This window comes from Phascolarctos cinereus, unplaced genomic scaffold (genome assembly GCF_003287225.1).
Source record: "Phascolarctos cinereus isolate Bilbo 61053 unplaced genomic scaffold, phaCin_HiC Scaffold_4;HRSCAF=312, whole genome shotgun sequence".
Classification (NCBI taxonomy): Eukaryota; Metazoa; Chordata; class Mammalia; order Diprotodontia; family Phascolarctidae; genus Phascolarctos; species Phascolarctos cinereus.
In genome coordinates, this window is record NW_027555847.1 from 319167334 (window position 1) to 319187203 (window position 19870).

At 41.8% G+C, this 19870-nt stretch overlaps 1 protein-coding gene across 2 annotated transcripts in view; it reads left to right on the forward strand.

The window, feature by feature from the left end:
• The window catches only part of PDE8B (phosphodiesterase 8B), a 344612-nt gene that overhangs the window by 34024 nt on the left and 290718 nt on the right, over window positions 1–19870 (forward strand). The window contains exon 1 of one of the 2 annotated variants that reach the window (XM_020998444.2): window positions 8181–8540. The exons of the other annotated variant lie outside the window; for it this stretch is intronic. Coding sequence (XP_020854103.2) covers window positions 8190–8540 — 351 coding nt within the window. The 5' untranslated portion in view covers window positions 8181–8189. Of the gene's footprint in view, window positions 1–8180; window positions 8541–19870 lie in introns of those variants that run through there. 2 annotated transcript variants of the gene reach the window in all.

The following is a 19870-nucleotide window of genomic DNA, read 5'->3' on the forward strand; positions in this document are numbered from 1 at the left end:
TGTGAATGGCCTCCACACTGCCAGCCTTGGCAAGGAGGGAAGCATAGTCTTTAAGGGGAAAAAGATTGTTCAAGATTTCCTTGAGAGAGAAGAACCACAGAAATAACTTTGTCAGGTGATCTTCTGAATATCCATATGAAATGAGCCATGACATAGGAGACATGCTTGTCAAAAATGTTTGCCAGTGTCATGGCCTCAGATGACATTGTGCTGACTGCCTTGAGCTTTGAAAGGCTACAGGATCTCCTAAGTGAGATCCAGCAACATCCAGAAGACACCCAGATCTGCACTAAAGAAAAAAAAGGTAGATAAAGCATGCATATTTCCCAGATTATGACATACAATTAGACGGGCAGCTCAACTATTAATTTATTATTGCGTATATATCTTTGACAGTACTATAGATGGGCAATGAATTTAATAATTGAGGGCAAAATTATACAAATTGAGAATTAAATAAGAGAACAGACTGAATCTCATTTGGAAAATTGCAGTCAGAAATAGATCCCAAGTTGCTATATATGGCAGAAAAGTGGGAAATGAAATTATTTGGATTTAGAACAGCAAGTACTCCAGTTTGACTAGAGTGTAGAGTGTGTAAGGGGGAGTGACAAGGAATCATCTATGAAAGGTAGGTTGAAGTGAGATTGTGAGACTCGAAATATCAAGCAGAAGTGTTCGTATTTTATCCTAAAGGCGATGAGGGAGACCATTGAATCTTCTTGAGTTGAGGAATAGCATTGTCATATGTGTTAGCCTAGCCATATATGTTTCTGGCATGTTCCCTAGCTACATGTGTTCCCTCTGTATGTGCCCTTCCCAGGAAGACCCTGGTTACACGTGTTCTCTCTGGTATGCCCTCTCTCAATAATAATATGATAACTTGTGAGAGTATAACTCAAGTATATGAAGGAAATCTCTTACCCTTTTATTTGCTATGTTGTCTGATTAAATTTCTTGTTATGTCCTCTGACTGATTAAACACAAACACATTGATGGGGGCTCAAGAGCTATGGTTTTGTGGAACTGCTGACCCAGAGAGTAACTGGGAATTGTGGTAGCTTTTTTAGGGGATTCATATGCAAGAGAGTATTCCCCAGGAGCTATGTCTATATCTATACATTTACATGTTTTGTATTTTCATAAATACTTTTCAATCTCAGAGGATAATCTTGCCAATTTTAGAACTTTCCTGTCCTTAATTTTTAATGAAAGTTATATGAGTATAAATCTGTTACCATGTGCCTACCCTCTGTTGATGATCTCCAATTTATCCTGTCTATATCTTGTTTGTATATACTTGCTTGCATATTGTCTCCCTTATTAAACTGCAAGCTCCTTGAGAGCAGGGACTACCTTTTGCTTTTCTTTGTCTCCCCAGGGCTTAGCATAGTGCCTGAAGCATAGTAGGTGCTTAGTAAATGCTTGTTGATTAACTATGATCCTACTGTAACAAGATGGAAAAGGGCATGTAGGTGTCTGAACTAGAATCCCTAGGATCAGTGGTAGCAGTAGTAGAAGTGGGAAGCAGAAATAGGAATTCAGTGAATACTTGTGGCATGCCCATGAATCCTGAAAACTAAACTGGTTCAGGGACCTTGAAGGCCCAGGGAGCCATGCCTCAAGACATAAAATAGGCAAGATTTAAAATACAGTAAGAAATGAATCACAGGAACATCTGTGTAGAGATGGAAGGGACCTCAGACGTCATCTAGTTCAAAATTATCATTTTATAGATGAGCAAAATGAGGCCCAAAGGACTGAAGTCATATGTCCAAGGTCATGCAAGTAGTAAGTAGCTGAGGTTAGATTTACACCCAGATACTCTGAGTCAAATCCAGTGTGCTTTCTTCTGCACCCCATAATGTCATTTTTAGGGTCAAGGGCAAGGATGAGAGGAGCTGGGTTTTTTTTCTGGGAAAGAGAGGTCCTCTCTGAGAACTATGTGGTCAAGAACGAATCTTTAAAAGGAAAAGGAGCCCAACTATAATCTGAAGCAGGTCCTCTAGAGATCCTCCATTGTTGCCCCCAATGAAGTGTCCAGTCCACTGTTGGAGACATCTTTTCAACTTACCGTGATCTCTTTCTGTCTTTGTCTGTGTCTCTGTCTGTCTCTCTCCAATTTTGATGAGATTGCACCAAAAATATTAGGTGAAGAGGAAATGTGAGGTGCCATAATGACTTGGAGCTTAGGATATATTAAGCCACCTCTAAATTCAAGAATTCTTCTATATTTGCCATTGTTTTTCTTCTCTTGAAAGCCCCAAAATTAATTTGGCTTCTAAATTTGAGAGCTGGCTTCTAGATGCAAAGCAAATTTGTTGAGCCATAGCTGGAAGGAAGACAGAGAGAACTAATGATAATACTAATTTAGCATTTTGGTTAATGGAGATTTACTGAGCTTGGCCATATGTGTTAGAATTTGAATTTATCTGTAATATGGTTGTGTGGGATAGCAGATAATGGGTTGGATTTAGAATTAGGACTTTCCTGGATTCCTATTGCCTCTAGGATGATTTGTAGTAAAGGGGTGAAGGGAATAAACATATATGTATGTGTGTGTGTGTGTGTGTGTGTGTGTATTATGTATGCATATAGATATACACACACGTGTGTGTGTGTGTGTGTGTGTGTATATGTCCACACCCATACACATGTATCTATATCGATAGATGTGGGGTGCATTGCGCTAGGCACTTTGCAAATATCTCATTTGATTCTCATCACAGCTCTGTGAAGTTGGGGCTTTTATTATTCCCATTTTACAGTTGACGAAACTGTGGTCAATAGAGGTTAAGTGACTTGCCCAGGATTACACAGCTAGCAAGTGTCTGAGGCCGTATTTGAACTCAGGTCTTCTTGACTCCAGATCCAGTGCTCTACCTACTCCTACTATGCCACCTAGATGCCTCAAGCTACCTAACTGCCCATTATAACCTTTCATAATCTGACTCTAACTCACTCTTTTAGATTTACTATGGTCTACTTTCTGTTCTCCAAACTCAGCATTTAATCTCCTACTTTCCTGCTTAGACTGCCTCTCCTGCTTCTAATGCCCCTCTTCACTCCAGCTTCTTATAATCCCTGGTTCCTTTCAAGATTTGGCTTGGGTCTGCCTTCTTTTGTGCCCCTAGTTGTTAAATCTCTCTCTCTCTCTCTCTCTCTCTCTCTCTCTCTCTCTCTCTCTCTCTCTCTCTCTCCTTAAATAGTCATCTATATCCCTTTAAAAAAAACAAACATGTGTCTATACCCCAGTAGAATGTAAGCTCCTGATCTACTTTACTTTGTCTTTATAAACATTTGCTGGATTTGAATTGCTTAGGTCCTTTCACTAGTTCTGTGACCGTCGGTAAGTCTGGTCTGTAAGGTAATAACAATAATGACACCATCTGCTTTTTATGGTTATTGTGAGGAAAGTACTTTTTAAACTGTAAATCACTGACATGGGCCTGCTGAGAGGACAGGTGAGGCCTCAGAATGTACTGCCAAGCATACAGTTGTCACTGACCTTGTGTCATAGAATCTTCACTACCCTTTGGTATGTTCTACTCTTAGACTTCAGGCAGTTTTCAGCACAGCTCAGTGCATAAAACTTTCCTGACACGGGGGAATACAAACACAGACACTCAGGGGAAGTCATTCAGAAACACTTTACCCCTCAAACTGTGCTGCTCTTCGACATAGTAGCCTCACTGGTCTGTCTTGTTCCCGTGTCCAACAAAACCGAGGTTTAAGGGCCAGTTTAAGAACACTTGCCCCAAAGCCTGGGTTCTGTCTGCTTTTATAAGCTGTCTGTGCATAGTCTCATAATGATAGAGAGGCTAATACCCTGCTTAGGGCTTTTATCAGTAGTTCCTTCCTTCTTGATCCCAAAGAATAATTTTAGCCTGCTTGCCTATCCGTATTCACTGTTTATGATTACCTGGGTTGCATAGAAGGAGTAGGTGTGAGAGGTGGGCCAGAAGTCACTGGAACCTGCAAGAATTTATGTGTCAAAACCAGGTAAACAAATGTCATCTTAAAGTCGAGGGGCCTCCGGTTTCTTATCTACAAACAACGGTTCTACATCTGTTCCCATTTTTAGATCAGTGTTTTGCAACCAGGCTTGGATACCCATTCCCATGGATAAAACTTACTGGGCATACTTTTTCCTCATAGGAGAAACTACTGACCTGGGAACAGATACAGGAGCAAAGTTGAGAAATGAGGTGAAACCATTGGCTAGACTAGTACCTGAGCCTAGACATTTGAACACTTTCTTGCAACGGGATATAGTGGCTAAACTCTTGAAGACAGAATATGATGGTTCAAATTCTGCCTTAGACAATATGTGACTTTGAAGGTATTACTTAATTTCTCAGAGCATCAGAGGGGAGGGAGGAAAAGATGGGTAGTATGATGTGGTACAGAGGTGTCAAACATGGGGCCCACAGCACTCCTGAGTACAGCCCGAAGCAGATTAAAATGTAGTTGGGAAATATTTGGTAAAATATTGTTAACACAATAAAGCATAGATAATATTAATATGTGGTTTTCTGTGTAAATATGTAGCCCACAGGGATCCTTATGTACAGTTTGGTGACATATCTATTTGAGTTTGACACCACTGGCATGGTAGATAAGAGACTACCTAGAGGTCCTGGGGGTCAGGAAGAGTCAGGTTCTGCCCCTATTACATACTGGTTGTGTGACCCTGAGCAAGTCACTTCTTTTTGCACTGAGAATTGCCTATACTGATGAAGTCGTAAATCCTTGATTTTTTAAAAATTTTTATTTCTTTAGGCAATTGGGGTTAAGTGACTTGCCTAGGGTCACACAGCTAGTTAAGTGTTTGGTCTGAGGCCACATTTGAACTCAGGTACTCCTGACTCAGGGCCAGTGCTCTATCCACTTTACTACCTAGCTGCCCCTAAAGAAAGACTTGATTATTTTTTTTAATTTTTATTTCTTTTGAAGTCATAAATCCTGACCAAGAAGAAAAAAAAAGTGTTGGGGTAAATACTATTACTTAATATTAACTAACTCTCAGTGTGGTTGTAAGAAAAAATGCTTTGCAAACCTTGAAAAGCTATACAAGTAAGAATTATTATTCCTTGTCAAAAAGTACAACATGTAAGCCAGGTAACAAATGAAAGTCATTGGTTACAGTTTCAAATATTAACAATTTAATATACCAAATTTGCCTCATTGTTCTCCATGGCCTCCTTGAAGGAAGTCTACTTTCTAATTTTCCCAAACAAAAGGAGTTGAGTCCGTATTTGTTCCTGGATGATTCACAGGCCCAAGATTCAGCTGTACAAGTCTAGTCTGTAAATTCTGTTTCCATTAGATTGTAAGCTCTTTGAGAGCAAGAACTATCTTTTGCCTGTTTTTGTATCACCAGCACTTAGCACAGTGCCTGACACACAGGAAGTGTTTAATAAATGCTATTGATTAGTTATTGGTGCCATCAAAGGAGTACCATTCAGGTACATGGAAAACTTGGGTTTCACTAATTAGTTACACCAATTGTCATGGGCAAGTCAATTCACCTTCTTGGGGTGCATTCAGTTTCCTTATGCACAAGGACCATAATACTTGCACTGCTCCCTTCTCCATAAGGAAAGCAGAGGATAAATGTTAACATACTGTCTTTTTAAGAAGGGAGTCAGTGCTAGCCACAAGCACAAAGAGTGAGTAGAACTTTCTTCTTACTTGGGTGTTATTATTCACTTATGCCACTCTTACAATAGTGCTCAAGAGGAGCTAGATGGAGCATGTATGTGAGAGTTAACACCATTCTAGTACTTTGTGTTGCAATTTCCAGGCTGCTGTGGTGAGTTCCATAAAGGGTAATGACTAAAGTGGGTGCAGATACAGAACTATTGATAAGCCTGAGGAATAATTAACTCCTGCTATTAATATTATGTCTGGGGTTGGTATAGAGACCAGGATCCCTGTAATTTGAACTATAACATTGTTCACTTTGGTCCTTAATGATTGTTTAGAAAGTCTGACAGATGGTCTGCATCATATTTCAACAAAGCAATATTATAATTTTTCAGCCTCACCCATTTAATGTAGTAGAATAAAGGAGGTTGCATGGAATTAGGGCACTTTAGTAGATTAAGTATGTAGGGCATTTACTTATACATTGGGAAATACAGTGTAGACTTCCATCATGGTTAGAAAGACATAACAATTTAGATGGGGGGGGAAGGTGGGGAGAAGGAAGGACTGAAAATCTCTGTTTAAATTTTTAAAAGAAAAAATGGTAGAGGTCTGGTAGTGTCCTGTAGTGGCAAGAATGTTGACTGTGGAGTTAGAAGACCTTTATTCAAATCCTAGTTCTGCTGCTTGCTACCTGTAACGTCAAATACGTAACTTCAAATACATAACTTCTCCTCTCTAAGTCTCTGTTTTCCCATCTCATTTTATAAATGAATTGGTTGGTCTAGATCTCTTTTACTCTGGATTCCTTGATCCTCTTTAGATCCAAGTTCTCTCTACCACCTTATTATTTGAATTCCACACTTAGTATCCTTCAGAGATGATGTGAGGTAGGAAAATTAAGACAGAGGCCCTGGTAGTCTCCAAGGATGTCCTTCAGGGTCTGGGGAGAAATGGAGGAATAGGACAGTGTAATGCAATGGAAAAAGCACTGAATTTGGAGCCGGTGGTTCGAAGTGATCTTATGCAAGTCATAACCTATCTGGGGCTGTTTCCCCATCTGCTGAGAATTCTGTGGGATGGATTCTCTTGCTTGGGGTCTCAGTGCTCCCATCTAAGTGTCGAGATAAGAAAACAAATTTCACTAAGGAAGAAAGGTGGCTTTCCACTAACCAAGCCATAAAGCAGATGGGTAGTTCCTCTGAGGCCGCAGTGAAGAAGCAATAACTGGTTTGGACTGTACATGGTGTGCATCTGTAGGTGTGAAGAGGCCAGTTATTTCAGGGATGTGGACCGAGCTTTTAGCTTCCCTGCCCCCTCCTTTCGGGCTGACCACGGTTTTTAGAGGCCTCAGGGCAGGAGTTGGGGTGGGGATGGGTTAGGTTAGGTTAGGGAATGAACAGACAATAGTTCTTGGTTATTGTTATCTTCTAATTTACCCCTTCCCCCAACCGAGAGGAGGAAGGCCATAGCTTCCTGGCACCCACAGGGCTGGTACTTGGGAAAGGGAGGGGGGAGGTGGCAAGATTGGTGCCAGCTGACGAGCGCAGCTGAGTGCAGCCCTTGGGGCCGGATGATCCACTGACTTCCTTCCCCATGGATGCGCGAGGGGTCGCGGTGGGAGGATGGGAGTAAACTAGGCGGCATTGTCAGGGAAGTTTAGGACTGGTTTGTTTTGTTTTGCTAAACCCGAGGTGGCCCCCCCAAAGCAGGTGGCTCTACGCTTCCTAAGAGGCTCCCGAAAGGAAAGAGACTGGGAGCGAGGGGGTCTCAGGGAGGCGGAGGAGGTCCAGGCAGACTGCAGAGGGGCTGGCGGGGCGGGGCGGGTTGTGCCAGGGGACTGGGGCGCCCGGCAGGTGCTCGGGGCGGAGATGAAGTAGGAGAGAGGAGAAAGCGAGAAGGGAGGGGTACTGCGGGGGAGCCGCGGCATCTGACTGGGGGTGGGGGGAAAGAGGCAGCGGCAGGCGCCTTGCCTGAACACTAGTACGTGTGTGGCGGGGGCGAGGGCGAGGGGGGTGTCTCCGTGCGTGCGTATCTGTGTCCCCACACGCCTGAGGCTGTCTCCGGAAAGATGGTCAGGGCGCCTCTTAGCCCAGGAGGGAAAGTTGGGATGACCGGGAACGACTGCGGAAGGCTCGGGGGAGAACCGCAGTGAGACAGAATTGACAGACAGAATTGACAGACAGACGGACTGGCAGCCAGGCAGGACAGGGGGTGGCTCCGCGGGGGAGAGGGGGGCCGCTGCCACCCGCTGGTGGCTAGCCACAAAGTGACTGCGCCGGGCGCAGCCGAGGCAGCGGCAGAGGCGGCAGCATCCTCGGCGGCGGCGCCCGCTTCATCTCTCTCCGCTGCAGGTGGTGGCCACGACTCCTTCCTCCCCTCGCCCTGGGATCTGCTTTGCCTTCGTCAGAGACCGAAGACGGGAGGTGGGGTTGAGAGGGCGGAGCGGGGCGCGGTGGTGCCTGGTGGCCCCCCAGCCGCTGCTGGCCAGAGGAGGAGGAGGAGGAGGAGGAGGAGGAAGAGAGGCGGGAGGTAGAGGGATGGGCTGCGCTCCCAGCATCCACGTTTCGCAGAGCGGCGTGATCTACTGCCGAGACTCGGACGAGTCCAATTCCCCTCACCAGACCACTACCCTGTCGCAGGGGACGGCGACCACCTTACACGGCCTCTTCATCAAGACCGACGCCGCCGACGCCATCCCTTCGGTGCTAGCCTACCAGAGCCGCCAGGCCGGGGCCCCGAGCACTCGCCGGGAGCGGAGGGAGCTGGGGAGCGGCAGCAGCAGCAGCGCGGGCACCGCATCCTCTGCCCCGACCACCTGCAGGGTGCGCACCCATTACTGCTGCAGCAGCGCCGAGGCCGAGACCCAGACCAGCTACACCAGCGTCAAGGTAAATGTCCAGGTCCCTGGGAGCCGGAGGGGAGGGAGGCACCTTCGGGTGACCGTCAGGGCTCTCTCCGCCACCCCGACCCCTATCCATGCAGCAGGAGCTCCTAGAGTTAAAAAGGGAGTCATCCAGAGTCGAGGGGTCAGACTACTGGTTTGGGTTGAGTAGAAGTTAAGGATGCAGGCACAAGGGAGGCGAAACCAGCAAGCTCTTCACTTTTCATCGAGGGGATGAGGTGGGGGGGGTGTGGGTGGGTGGGTGGAGAAAGAATAAGGTCTAGGGTCCCATGGAGTTTGGACAGAAAAAAAAAAGACTGGGGTAGGTGGGTGTTCTCCTTAAGCTCATTCATGATGTGGATGTGTATGTTGGTAGGGACGGCTGGAGGAGGGAGCCCTGGGAGAAGGAGGTGGGCAGGCTCCGCCTTCATTGAGGGAAAGGGGCAGAAGACTATGGCTCTGTTTATTCAGAAGAGGACAAGGGATTGGTGTCATTGAGAGGAATTCAGCGCAATCTGAGTGAATGAGGGCGAAGCCGCCCCAATTGCTTGAAGCTTATACCGTGGTTTTTCTATTCCTTGTAAATGAGTAAGATGGAGGTAGTGTACCAGAATGTGGTTTGTGTCCCATATTGATGAGCTTATCTCTTGGGGAAGAGCACACACAGTGCTGCAGCTTCAATTGCAGGGAGAGAGAGAGAGAGAGAGAGAGAGAGAGAGAGAAGAGAGAGAGAGAGAGAGAGAGAGAGAGAGAGAGAGAGAGAGAGAGAGAGAGAGAGAGAGAGAGGATTTGTGAATGAATGTAGGTGTTTATATAGTGGTCTGGGGAGAAATGTGGGAAAGGGAGCCGGGGTAGTATCAGAGTGGAAGCTTGAATGATTTTGTTTGGTGTCTTCCATTAGCCCCTTCCTATTTATTGCTTGGATTCTGGAAATTAGATGCTGAGGACCTGGCCAAATAGGGCCTGTTTCCCATGATCAGTTAATACTTGGACCATATGGAGGTGATATGGTGTGCAGTCAGTTGAGTGTGTCTGGGATACTGCTTTACAGAGAAGACATAAAAATCGAGATCCTGACTACTTGAGGATTCAAGGGAGGGTTTTTCTTTTTCTAAGAAGTGAAAGACGTTGAAGGTTTAAAACAGCTCCTGGCTCAAGGGTAGCCTAAAGCCGCTGCTTGCTGCCAGTACAGCTAACATCATTTCCTATTATTATAGGAGAAAAGTGACTTACTATTTTTTAACAGTGTTCTACTGTATTCTTTTAAAGAACTTGAGAACATATGAAGGTCAGCTTGAATTGTGTAGATCTAGGCATTGTAGGATTTTGTTTTCCTTCAATAAACAAGAATGATGATGGCATATTACAATAGGTAGAACGAAAAATAATTTTCCTATCTCTAGGGAACCCTTCACATTAATGGCAATTTTTGCATTTTTAGTAAGAAGTACATGACCTGTTCCAGTGTATCTTAAGACTTCTGGCAAAGGCACAGTTGTATATTCAAGTAGTCAGGAAAGTAGTCCAAACAATTGGCCTAGTATGAGGACTTATAGCTTGTTCACTTCAATGGCCTAAGTCATCAGCTCTTCCCTAGAGGGTGTGGGGAAAAGGCCAAATGAAGCTCGGAAATTTCAGAAATAAATCTAGTGTATTTTTGTAGAAATAATATTTCATTTTGTAATAAAAAGTCTGTCATTGATTTGTAGTTGTTATGAATAGTTTGAAAATTTTTCATTCTACATATTCCTATTGAAAGTTAGAGTAGCATGCCCAGGGAAAAGATATCTGGGTATGAGGTGACATAATTAAACTTTGTTGCAGAGTCATGTTACCAAATGTTATACTTCTACACATCACAGAGGTAATGCAAAAGTTTCCTGGTGTCAAATCACAACCATTTGTGCAATAATCCTGTTATTGGAAAGATATTCTTAAAGCATTGTCAAAAAGAAAAAAAGAACTACCCATTCATATGGATAGATAGATTTATAATTTATAGCAGCATTATTTGTAATTGTCTCAAACTGGAAATAAGCTAATTGTCCAAGAGTTGTATGTGTTGTTGTTGAGTAAATTGTGATATAGCAATATAATAGAGCAGCCCAGTAATGCAATTAAGATAGAGATTTTTTCCTATTATAATTGGATATATGATCTCATTAGTATGAATACTGCCTTTATTGTTTTGTTTAGAAACCTATCTGTGCAACTTCAATTGATAAATGCAAGGAATGCACTGAAATTTGAGGAATCTTTCTTTTCTTTTTCTTTTTCTTTTTCTTTTGGGTGAGTTAATTGGGGGTAAGTGACTTGCCCAGAGTCACACAGCTAATGAGTGTTATGTGTCTGAGGTCACATTTGAACTCAGGTCCTCCTGACTCCAGGGGTGGTGTTCTATCCACTGTGCCACCTAGCTACCTCAGAAATTTGGAAAGACATAAAATAATATAAAGTAGAGGAGCAGTATACATACCAACTACAACTGCATCAAAAGACATGTAACTCACATATAAGGATGACTGAAGATAGGAAATGGAAGAGTAGCTCAAAAATTGTTAGAAGTAACTTGAAGTTACAACATTATTTAGTTAACCCATATAAGTACATTAGTGCCCTTGAAATGTTGTGTAACAGTATATTTCCATGCATACCTTAAACATTCTTAAGCATTTCATGATTCACATTATCGATTATTTGGGATGAGGTGAGACAGACAATTTTTTTAAATTATCATCTTTAAGTATCATGGGGATCAGAGGTTTAGAGCTGGAAGGGACTCTAGAGATTTATTTAACCCAACCTCCTCATTTTACCAATGAGGAAATTGAGGCCCAGAGATGTTCAGACCCTGATCCATGGTCACACAGGTAATAAGTAATAGAGTTAGGATTTGAATATAGGTCATTTGGTTCCCAAACCGGCATGTTTTCCAGCACAGTAAAGTTCTTTCCAATTTAAAAATTGTCAAAGTGGGAAGGTACATAGGTCAAGCCTTTATGATATGGTACAATGACTGTGTTGATGAGCTGGTATCGTTTTTCTGTCTTTCTATATTAATTATAAACCATCCCCTTATTATCCACTTGGTCGCTCTTATTCCCTAGTCTTCAAAAGTATGTGCTTATTCCCTTTCTTCTTTTCATACAAGATCATCTCATTAAAGCTTTTAGAATCATGAGACATTCTGATGTCAAAAAGTAAGGCAAAGCAAACCACTTCTGAATATCTCGTTTGCTAAAAAAAAAATAGATTCTACACATTAATAATTCATGTGCAGTACAGTGATATCACTGGGGTTTCCACTTCTGGTATGAAATACGTTTTTCACTTTACTATTGCTGTAATGCTACATTTTCCCAGCAATTTGATTTTTTTCTTAAAAAAAATATTACTCAGACAGGAGAATCCCACAGAATGCTCACTCCTGGGAATGTGCCAGTACTCCAATTTAGTAATTTCTGTTCAGAAATTCCCAGAGGGAGGGTGTAGCTCACCCTGTAAAGAAGCTGTGATTCTTTTGAGTTTTATTACTTTCTTGCTTTAGCTGTTAATGAAACCCTGTAGTATAGGCATATTTTAAAAAAACACAGTCAGCTCATGATTATCTAAACAAGGATTAACCATGGTGGAACATATTCAGATTTATACTCAGCAAATGGTTTCCCTCTGTCACATAGAAGGTTTGAGGGCCACCTGTCTCCATGTGTGCTCAGAGAGCACAAATTATATTTAATAAGAAAAAAAACAAAATTAGGATGTTAAATCACCTACAAAAGAAAGTGTATAATGCATTTTGAATATAAATGACTTGTGGATGATTTATTAATTAATTCAGCAAGTACATATTAAATACCTAGTTTGTGCATTCTGCTAGGCACTCAGGGTGATATAAAAATAAATGGCATAATCCTTGCCCTCTTGGAGGTTACAACCTAGTAGGAGTATCGTGACATATACAAATTGAGAGATGGCACAAGGAAGGCAAAAATTGTTACCAATAGTTCATTCAGCCTCTAGGTTTTCTACTGATCAGATATGAGCACAAAGCAGGACCTGTGGGCTGGCTTTCCCTGCTGTTTTATGATTACTGTGATACTTCAGTTGTAGGCTTGATTATTCTTAAAGGAAGGAGGAAGAAGGAAGGAGGAGGACAGAGGGACAGGAGGAAGGAAAGAGGAGAAGAAGAGAGAGGTGGGGGAATGAGAGAGAGAAGGACAGAAAGAGAAGAGAAGAAAGGGAGAGAGAAAAGAAAGAAAGCAAGAAGATGAAGAAGAAAAAAGGGGGAGGGGAAGGAGAGAGAGAGAGAGAGGAAGAAGAAGGAGGAGAAGAGAGGAAGAGGAGAGAGAAGAGGGAGAGGAGAGGGAAAGGAAAGGAGAGAAGAAGAGGGGAGAGGAGAGGAGAAAAAAGGAGAGAAGAGGAGCAGAGGGGAGAGGAGAGAGGAGAGGAAAAGGACATGTGTGAGCCAGGTGAGACCTCTTCCTGGTGCACTTTGGATCAGCTGTTTGGGTCTGGTATTCCTGAATGCTGTTCCATGTAGCCTTGTGTTGTTTGTCTCAGGGGGTGATTTGTACCCTAGGTCACATTGCTTAGTCGTCTGAATTCTTGGGCGCAGAGAACACTGAAGGGTTTGGCCATGCTGAATTTGAGCCACAAGGTTTGTGACAGCTGCAACACCTTCTGAGTCATCCCTTACTTTTGTCGGGGGAGGGGATGGTGAGGAGGGAGGGGAGCCTGTGTCAGAAGTCACAGGACCCTGACAGATGTACCTTCACCCTGACCTCTTGCTTTTCAGGGGGGTTACATCATCCTAAGAGGCATGTCTATACCGTTTCCTACACTGTCCTGTATTGAGGTTTCCGTTTGTTATTGTCCTCTGTTTGACTGCCACTTTCCAGCATGCTTTCCCTTGACTACTGCTCTTTCTGCTGCCATAGAAAACAGATCTTGGAAGTGCCTGATGTTATTTGCCTTATTGTGTTTGAGGAGTGCTTCCCCATCTGTTGTGCTTGCTGTGCCCCGAAATTCTGTTCCTCTTCTCTGAAAGTGCTCTGCCTTCACTGTTCCCACCCAAATCACCTCATCATGTTTTGGAGCTCCTGATTGCCACAGCTCCTCCGAGTTGATTTCTGCCAGACGCAATCCTAGATCCTAAGATCTAGAATCTCAGAGGCCACCTTGTCCTATCTGTACCTGTACAAGAACACTTTCTACAACCTATCCAAGTGGACATCCCAACCTTTGGGGCATCAAATTGGTGCTAGTTGGCTCACTGAATAGAGTGCTGGCTGGGCCCGGAGTCAGGAAAACCTGAATTCATATTGGGCCTCAGACATTTGATAGATGTATGACCCTGGGGGAGTCACTTAAACTCTCAATGCTTCAGTTTCTCAATCTGTAAAATAGGGATGATAGTAGCATCTTCTCTCAGGGTTTTTTTGAGGATCAAATGAGATAATGTTTATAAAACACAAGCACAGTGCCTGGCACATAGTAGGTACGACACCAATGTATTGTTATTGTGTTGTTATTATTAATCAGATTAATGAAGACATTATTTTCTTCAGTAGCCCAATACGCTTTTGGAGAGCTGTCATTTTTAGGAAGTATTTCCTAATTCTGCCTTTCTACAATTTTCACCCATTTGCTCTTTGATGCCAAGTAGAACATAGCGCAGCTTCTTCATGATAGCCTTCAAATACTCAAAGATTGCTATTATGTTTTCTCTTATTAAGTCTTCTCTTCCCTAGACTCGTCTTCCTCAGTTCTTCTAATTGATCTTCTTGTAGCATGACTGTGAGAGACCCTTCACTATCCTTTTTGCCTTTCCCTGGATGCTTATCAGTACCCTTCCTCATTGTGACATGCAGAGCTGAGCATGATACTGTAGATAATGCTCTGACCAAGACACGGTACAATGACACCATCACCTTACTGGTCACGGACACTCTGCATCTTTTAATGCAGCCAATATCATATCATTATCACCATTTGATAGATGGCAGCCCCAAGGAATTTAAGGAATATGCCCCAAGTCTCTATGAGTAGTAGAACAGGAACAAGAATCGAGGTCTCCTTATTTCCAGTTCAGTGCTTTTCCTGCTTTACTGTAATTTCTCCCGTTCCTTCCTTACCCTCCATCACTGACTGTCATCTGTTCCCATGACCCTGGAGAACGATATATGAAGGGTACCCTAGCCCAACTGAATTTTAGGCAACAGATGCTTTTTATCCCTTGAACTCTCTAGTAGGTTATTAGTGCTCTGGTGCTTTGAAATCCAGATGCTATCTGGTCCAGTCTGCCTTATGCATGAATTATCATGATGACATCATTCAGCTTCTACTCAAACACTTCTAGGGATGGGGAGCTCATTACTTTGCAAGGTAACTACTCCATTTTTCAACTTTTAGAGACTTCTTATTTTCATTGATCTAAACCTTTGGTCCCAATAACTCCACTCATGCAAATCACAACACATACTTTTGACTAGGCTGTTTCATGGGTTGTTCTGGCCAAAACAAAACAAAACAAAAAAACTCCACAAGCTATTATTAGGCAGCTTTCTCATGACGAGTCTTTCCAGATTTAGCTTTGCCAGATGTATGGTCCATCTTCACTGTTATTCTCAGCTTGGTGAGACCTGCTGGAACTTGTGTTCTGATGGAATAGTCTTTGAAAACCTAGGATCATCTCTACCCTTCCATGAGGCATCCAAGTTGTACTTTAGTGGAGTAATTTGTCAGCGTCCTACTTATAATGTGGAGTCCAAAGCTGAACACAGCCCTCTAGATGAGATGAAGCCACTTCAGTGTACAGTGGGACTGTCACCTCCTTTATTCTGAACACTTTCTTTGTGCAAAGTATGATAACATGTTAACTCCTTTGGTACCCATGCCACCATCCACTGCTGGCTAATATTGATCTTGAAGTCAGTTAACACCAACCCCCACCACCCAAGTCATTTTTCAGAAGAACTACCTTTAAGCCAGTTTTCCTTACTATACAATAAGTGAATAGTTATTTTCTGAACCTAAGTACAAGGCTTCACATTTAAAATTAAATGTTAATTCAAAATTAAATTAACTGAATGCATTGAAATATGTTCAAAGTATTAAATAAGCGTTGAAAAACTATAGTGCTCCCTGTTGAATTTCATTTTATTGGTTTTGTCCATTTAAAAAAATCAGCCAGTGCACATTTTTTTTTTTTGGTGAGGCAGTTGGGGTTAAGTGACTTGCCTAGGGTCACAAAACTAGTAAGCATATTTTTTAAAAAGCGCTGACTGGGCGCAGCCTTTTAAAATCTTGATTCTTTCATCCACCATATTCAATGGTCTACCATAAAATGGGTGACTATTTATTAAGTGACTACTTTGTACCAAAGCTTGGTGGAAAGTTTGAAAGTTGAATGGCCTTCCCTGCTCAGAACTTTCCAAGGGGGAGAGTATGTAGATAGAAGGTGAGAGTAGTAAGTCCTGTGAGAGGGCACATCTATAGGGAGGGAAGAAGAAAGAGAAAGAAGGGGACCCAGAAAAGGAAACTTAAAAGCATTGATTAGAAAGCTAAGAAAAGAAACAGGAAAATGCAATGGAATGGAAACCAAGAGAGGAGAGTTTCAAGGATATAGTGAGTGGTTGGTAGAATTGAATGTTCCAAGGAAGTTATGGAGAGAAGTCATTGTTTTTGGTAATTATGTCATTGGCGACCTTCAGGAGTATAGTTTCGGTGGAATTGTGGTGATGCTTGGGAGAGAACTTTTACTTTTTTGATGATCAATTTCTCTTACATTTATAGAAAATGAATTTACTGGCCATTACTTTATCACTTGGGATCATGTTTAGGAAGCCAGCACTTTCAGTGATCCCATGCTGCTTGTTTGTGCCAAAGCCTATCTTTTTTTAAGATGTATATTCCCCCAGTGATGCTTTATGGCTGTGAGTCATGGAATACCATCAGTTCAGAAGAATTACGTTTGCAGGTGAGTCAAAGGGCAGTGGAGAGATGCACAGTGAATGGAAGTAGATTGTAGCGTATTATCCATGATGAGTTGCATGCAGCAAGTGACATAAAAGACAGTGCATATGACCAGAAAGGAAGGTGGGGCAGTTATACAGTGAAAGTAAGGGATAACAGACGGAAATCAAGAGTGTTGCAGCAGTACCCTTGGAACAGTAAAAGAATCTGAGGAAGACCTTTAACATACTGAATGGGTCCTCTAGGGAGGATTTATGGAAAAGCATGGACAAGAAAGACACAGGATGAAAATCTGTATCAGCATAGGGGGTGAATTCATCTATCTGATTTAACTTGACAATATCTGTTTAAAGGCACTGGCGTTAACATATTGCTCAGTGATGAAATTGAGTTAACACTGAAGGTCAGTTTGAAGAATCACTAAATATATTATAATTTGTACTTCCTTTTCAAAACAGCATTATGAGGTAGGTCAATCAATATCTGTCTTGTATTCAGCATTTCTTTTTTTTTGTTGTTTAAGTTTTATTGATGTGGGGTTTTTTTCGTTACAACCATTTATAAATTACTCCCACCCTTTGAGGTCTCTTGTAACAAAGTAAAACAATTAGGTAAAATTAATAATGTAATGACTTCATCTGAAAGTGCATGCAACATTTCACATCTTTAGCATCCCATCTATATTTTAAAAAGTGAATAATCTATTTTCTTTCCTTCCCACTCACCCTTGAATTCCACTGGGGGAAAAAAAAGAAAAAAACACATATTTCTTGTAACAAATATGGATAGTCAAGCAAAACAAAATCCCCAGTGGCTGTATACCAAAATATATGTTTCATCCTGTAACCTAAATGACTCTCTTTCTGTAATGGGTAGTATGTTTCATCATCTGTCCTTTGGAATCATGAATGGGTATTATATTGTTCAAAGTTCTTATAGCTTTCAAAGTTGTTTGTTTTTTACAGTATCGTTCTGTGTAACTTGTTCTCCTGGTTTCTGCTTGTTTAATTCTTCATCAGTTTATAAAAGTCTTTAAAATTGTTCAATTTTATAACATTTATGTTGTAGAATAAATATTTGTAATTTCATTAGTGTGGGCATTCTTTCTGTCTGTGCAGATGGTACCTTAAATTTCCATGGCCCTCAAAACCTTATCTCCATTGAGCCCCTTTAGACCTAATTAGGCCTATCTTTGGATGGCACTTACTAAATGCTTCTAGATTGGCATGAGCTTGTGCTTTTTTACCATAGCCTTTGAAAACCCAAAGATAACATTTGCAGCAAGGTGAGAGTAGTGGCAAAGGACTTCATTGGTGAGGATTGGTGTCACTTGCCATTTTTATATGGGAGGAAATTGAGTTAAATGACTCAGGCAAAGGGAATGGAAAGGCCAGGATTTTTGAGAGTTCTATAATTTTTAGTCTGTTGCCTAGTTCAGGACAGGATTTTTCCTCCTTGAAAAATTACTTTGAGAGAGAAAGTGTTAGCAAAATTTTTCTTGTGAGGGATTAAAGGGTTCTCCATATTTTCGCAGCATAGGTATATAACTAGGATCTGAGGATTAACCGCCCACTATAGCATCTGGTTTCCCTCAATGTCAGAATCTGCCTAGACTGTCTTTAATTTTGGCTCTACACTATCTGGTCTAACTATTTTAATCTATTTACCATCTCCCTAATGTAATCTCATTTTAATTCACTTGAATGCTTGAGTACAATGGCCAGAGGCCATTGACCCCTGGTACTGACTTGCCCTTAAGATGGAAAAGTGGCTGAGAGAATTTGTTTTCAGATATGGAGCATCCCCTGGCCTTGTCTTGTCTTTGTGGCCTCTCCCCTTCGAGTACAGCCGTACTAGCTCCTGTGTATAGGCAGCATGGGCTAGCAGCATACATACAAGGGTGTAGACATCATGAGTCCCTGATGCTGCTTCCCAAAGGAGGGTGATCAAGAGCCCATAAACCACAGCCATGAAAGAATGTACCTCCAGGTCTTAGTTGATGGGTCGAAACTGCCCATCTATGCCTATCTGACTTCTTAATTTTACTTTATTTTATAAATATACAGCACATACCATTTGTTCCTTGCTTTCACCCTCTTTCATTTCTGCAACTCTTTCCATCTTGCTACCTTGACTTTGAATTGGACCCAATCCAGAGAGAAGCATATGAAAGTCTTTCAGACTGAGGCAGAAGTTGTCTCAAATTTCAAGATCTCTTTGTTCTGTCTGTTCTGTGTGTGTTCTGATGATTTACCTTGACCTCTGGAAGCTGTCTTTTCCCTGGAATCTAAAAGCTTGTCTGATTTCTGACCCATTTGTTATCTTTCCTAAACCAGTGGTACTTGACTCCTGACTGCTTATAAGTATTCCTCAGATCTAATTCACTCCTATGCATGTTCCCCATATCCTTTTCCCCTAACATGTCAATATTCTCCTCTCTCCCTGCAATCTGCCGATACCCACACGTAAGTATACCCTGAAAATAACAGTGATTATATGGTGCGCTCAGATTTATGTGTTAGGTTTTGGGGGAAATGGCCTATGACTATTTTGTTGCTGATGCTAAGGTATGTTAGATAATTTAGAGGTTTGCATCAGTCTGTCTTTAAGCTGGTTACCACCACTAGTTGCTCCTCTTTGTCATGCTCCTGTCTCTGTTGTGTCTGGGGACTCCTAGTAGTCAGAGCTGGGGAAGGAAGGAAGGACATCTTACTGGCTACCCCATTTCTTTTAGGGATTCCACTACTAACATTATCCTTTCCCGTCACTCCACTGATATAAAGTCTTTGGGGGAAAAGTAAAAAAAAAAAGATAAACAAAAAACTTTGTTCATACAAAATTTGGGAAACTCTGACTGATTTGTTAAATTTACCTTAATTGAAACTTCCCTACATGAAAAATTTTTTCTTCTCTAGTCTTATAGTAAAATATTACTATTTTTTTCTTTTAAAAATTCTGTATTTATTCAACTCAGGTAGCATTTATTTTACTTTATTGTAGCTTTATTGTTGACATACAGAATAAGTGGCCAAATCACAATTCAGACCCAGGTTTCCTGATGTCAAATCTAGCTGTCTTCTCACTCTACCATGGCAGATAGGAGATTTGAACCTGGGTCTCCTGACCCTTGTTCTGAAACTCCTTTTACTTACTCTATAAGGTCATCTCTGCGGTAGAATTTTGATGTTCCACTCTCTGCTATCAGTGCAGTGTTCTGTTCTGCCTCAGAGACATTTTTAAAAGTGTTCTGGAATTTAGCCTTTATAAATAAAGTGGTTTTGTATATGGGTGGTGGTGGGACAACAACATTTTCTTAAAACAGGACGTAGCAAGATTCTTGGAGAAGTAGAATAGTGGAGTAGA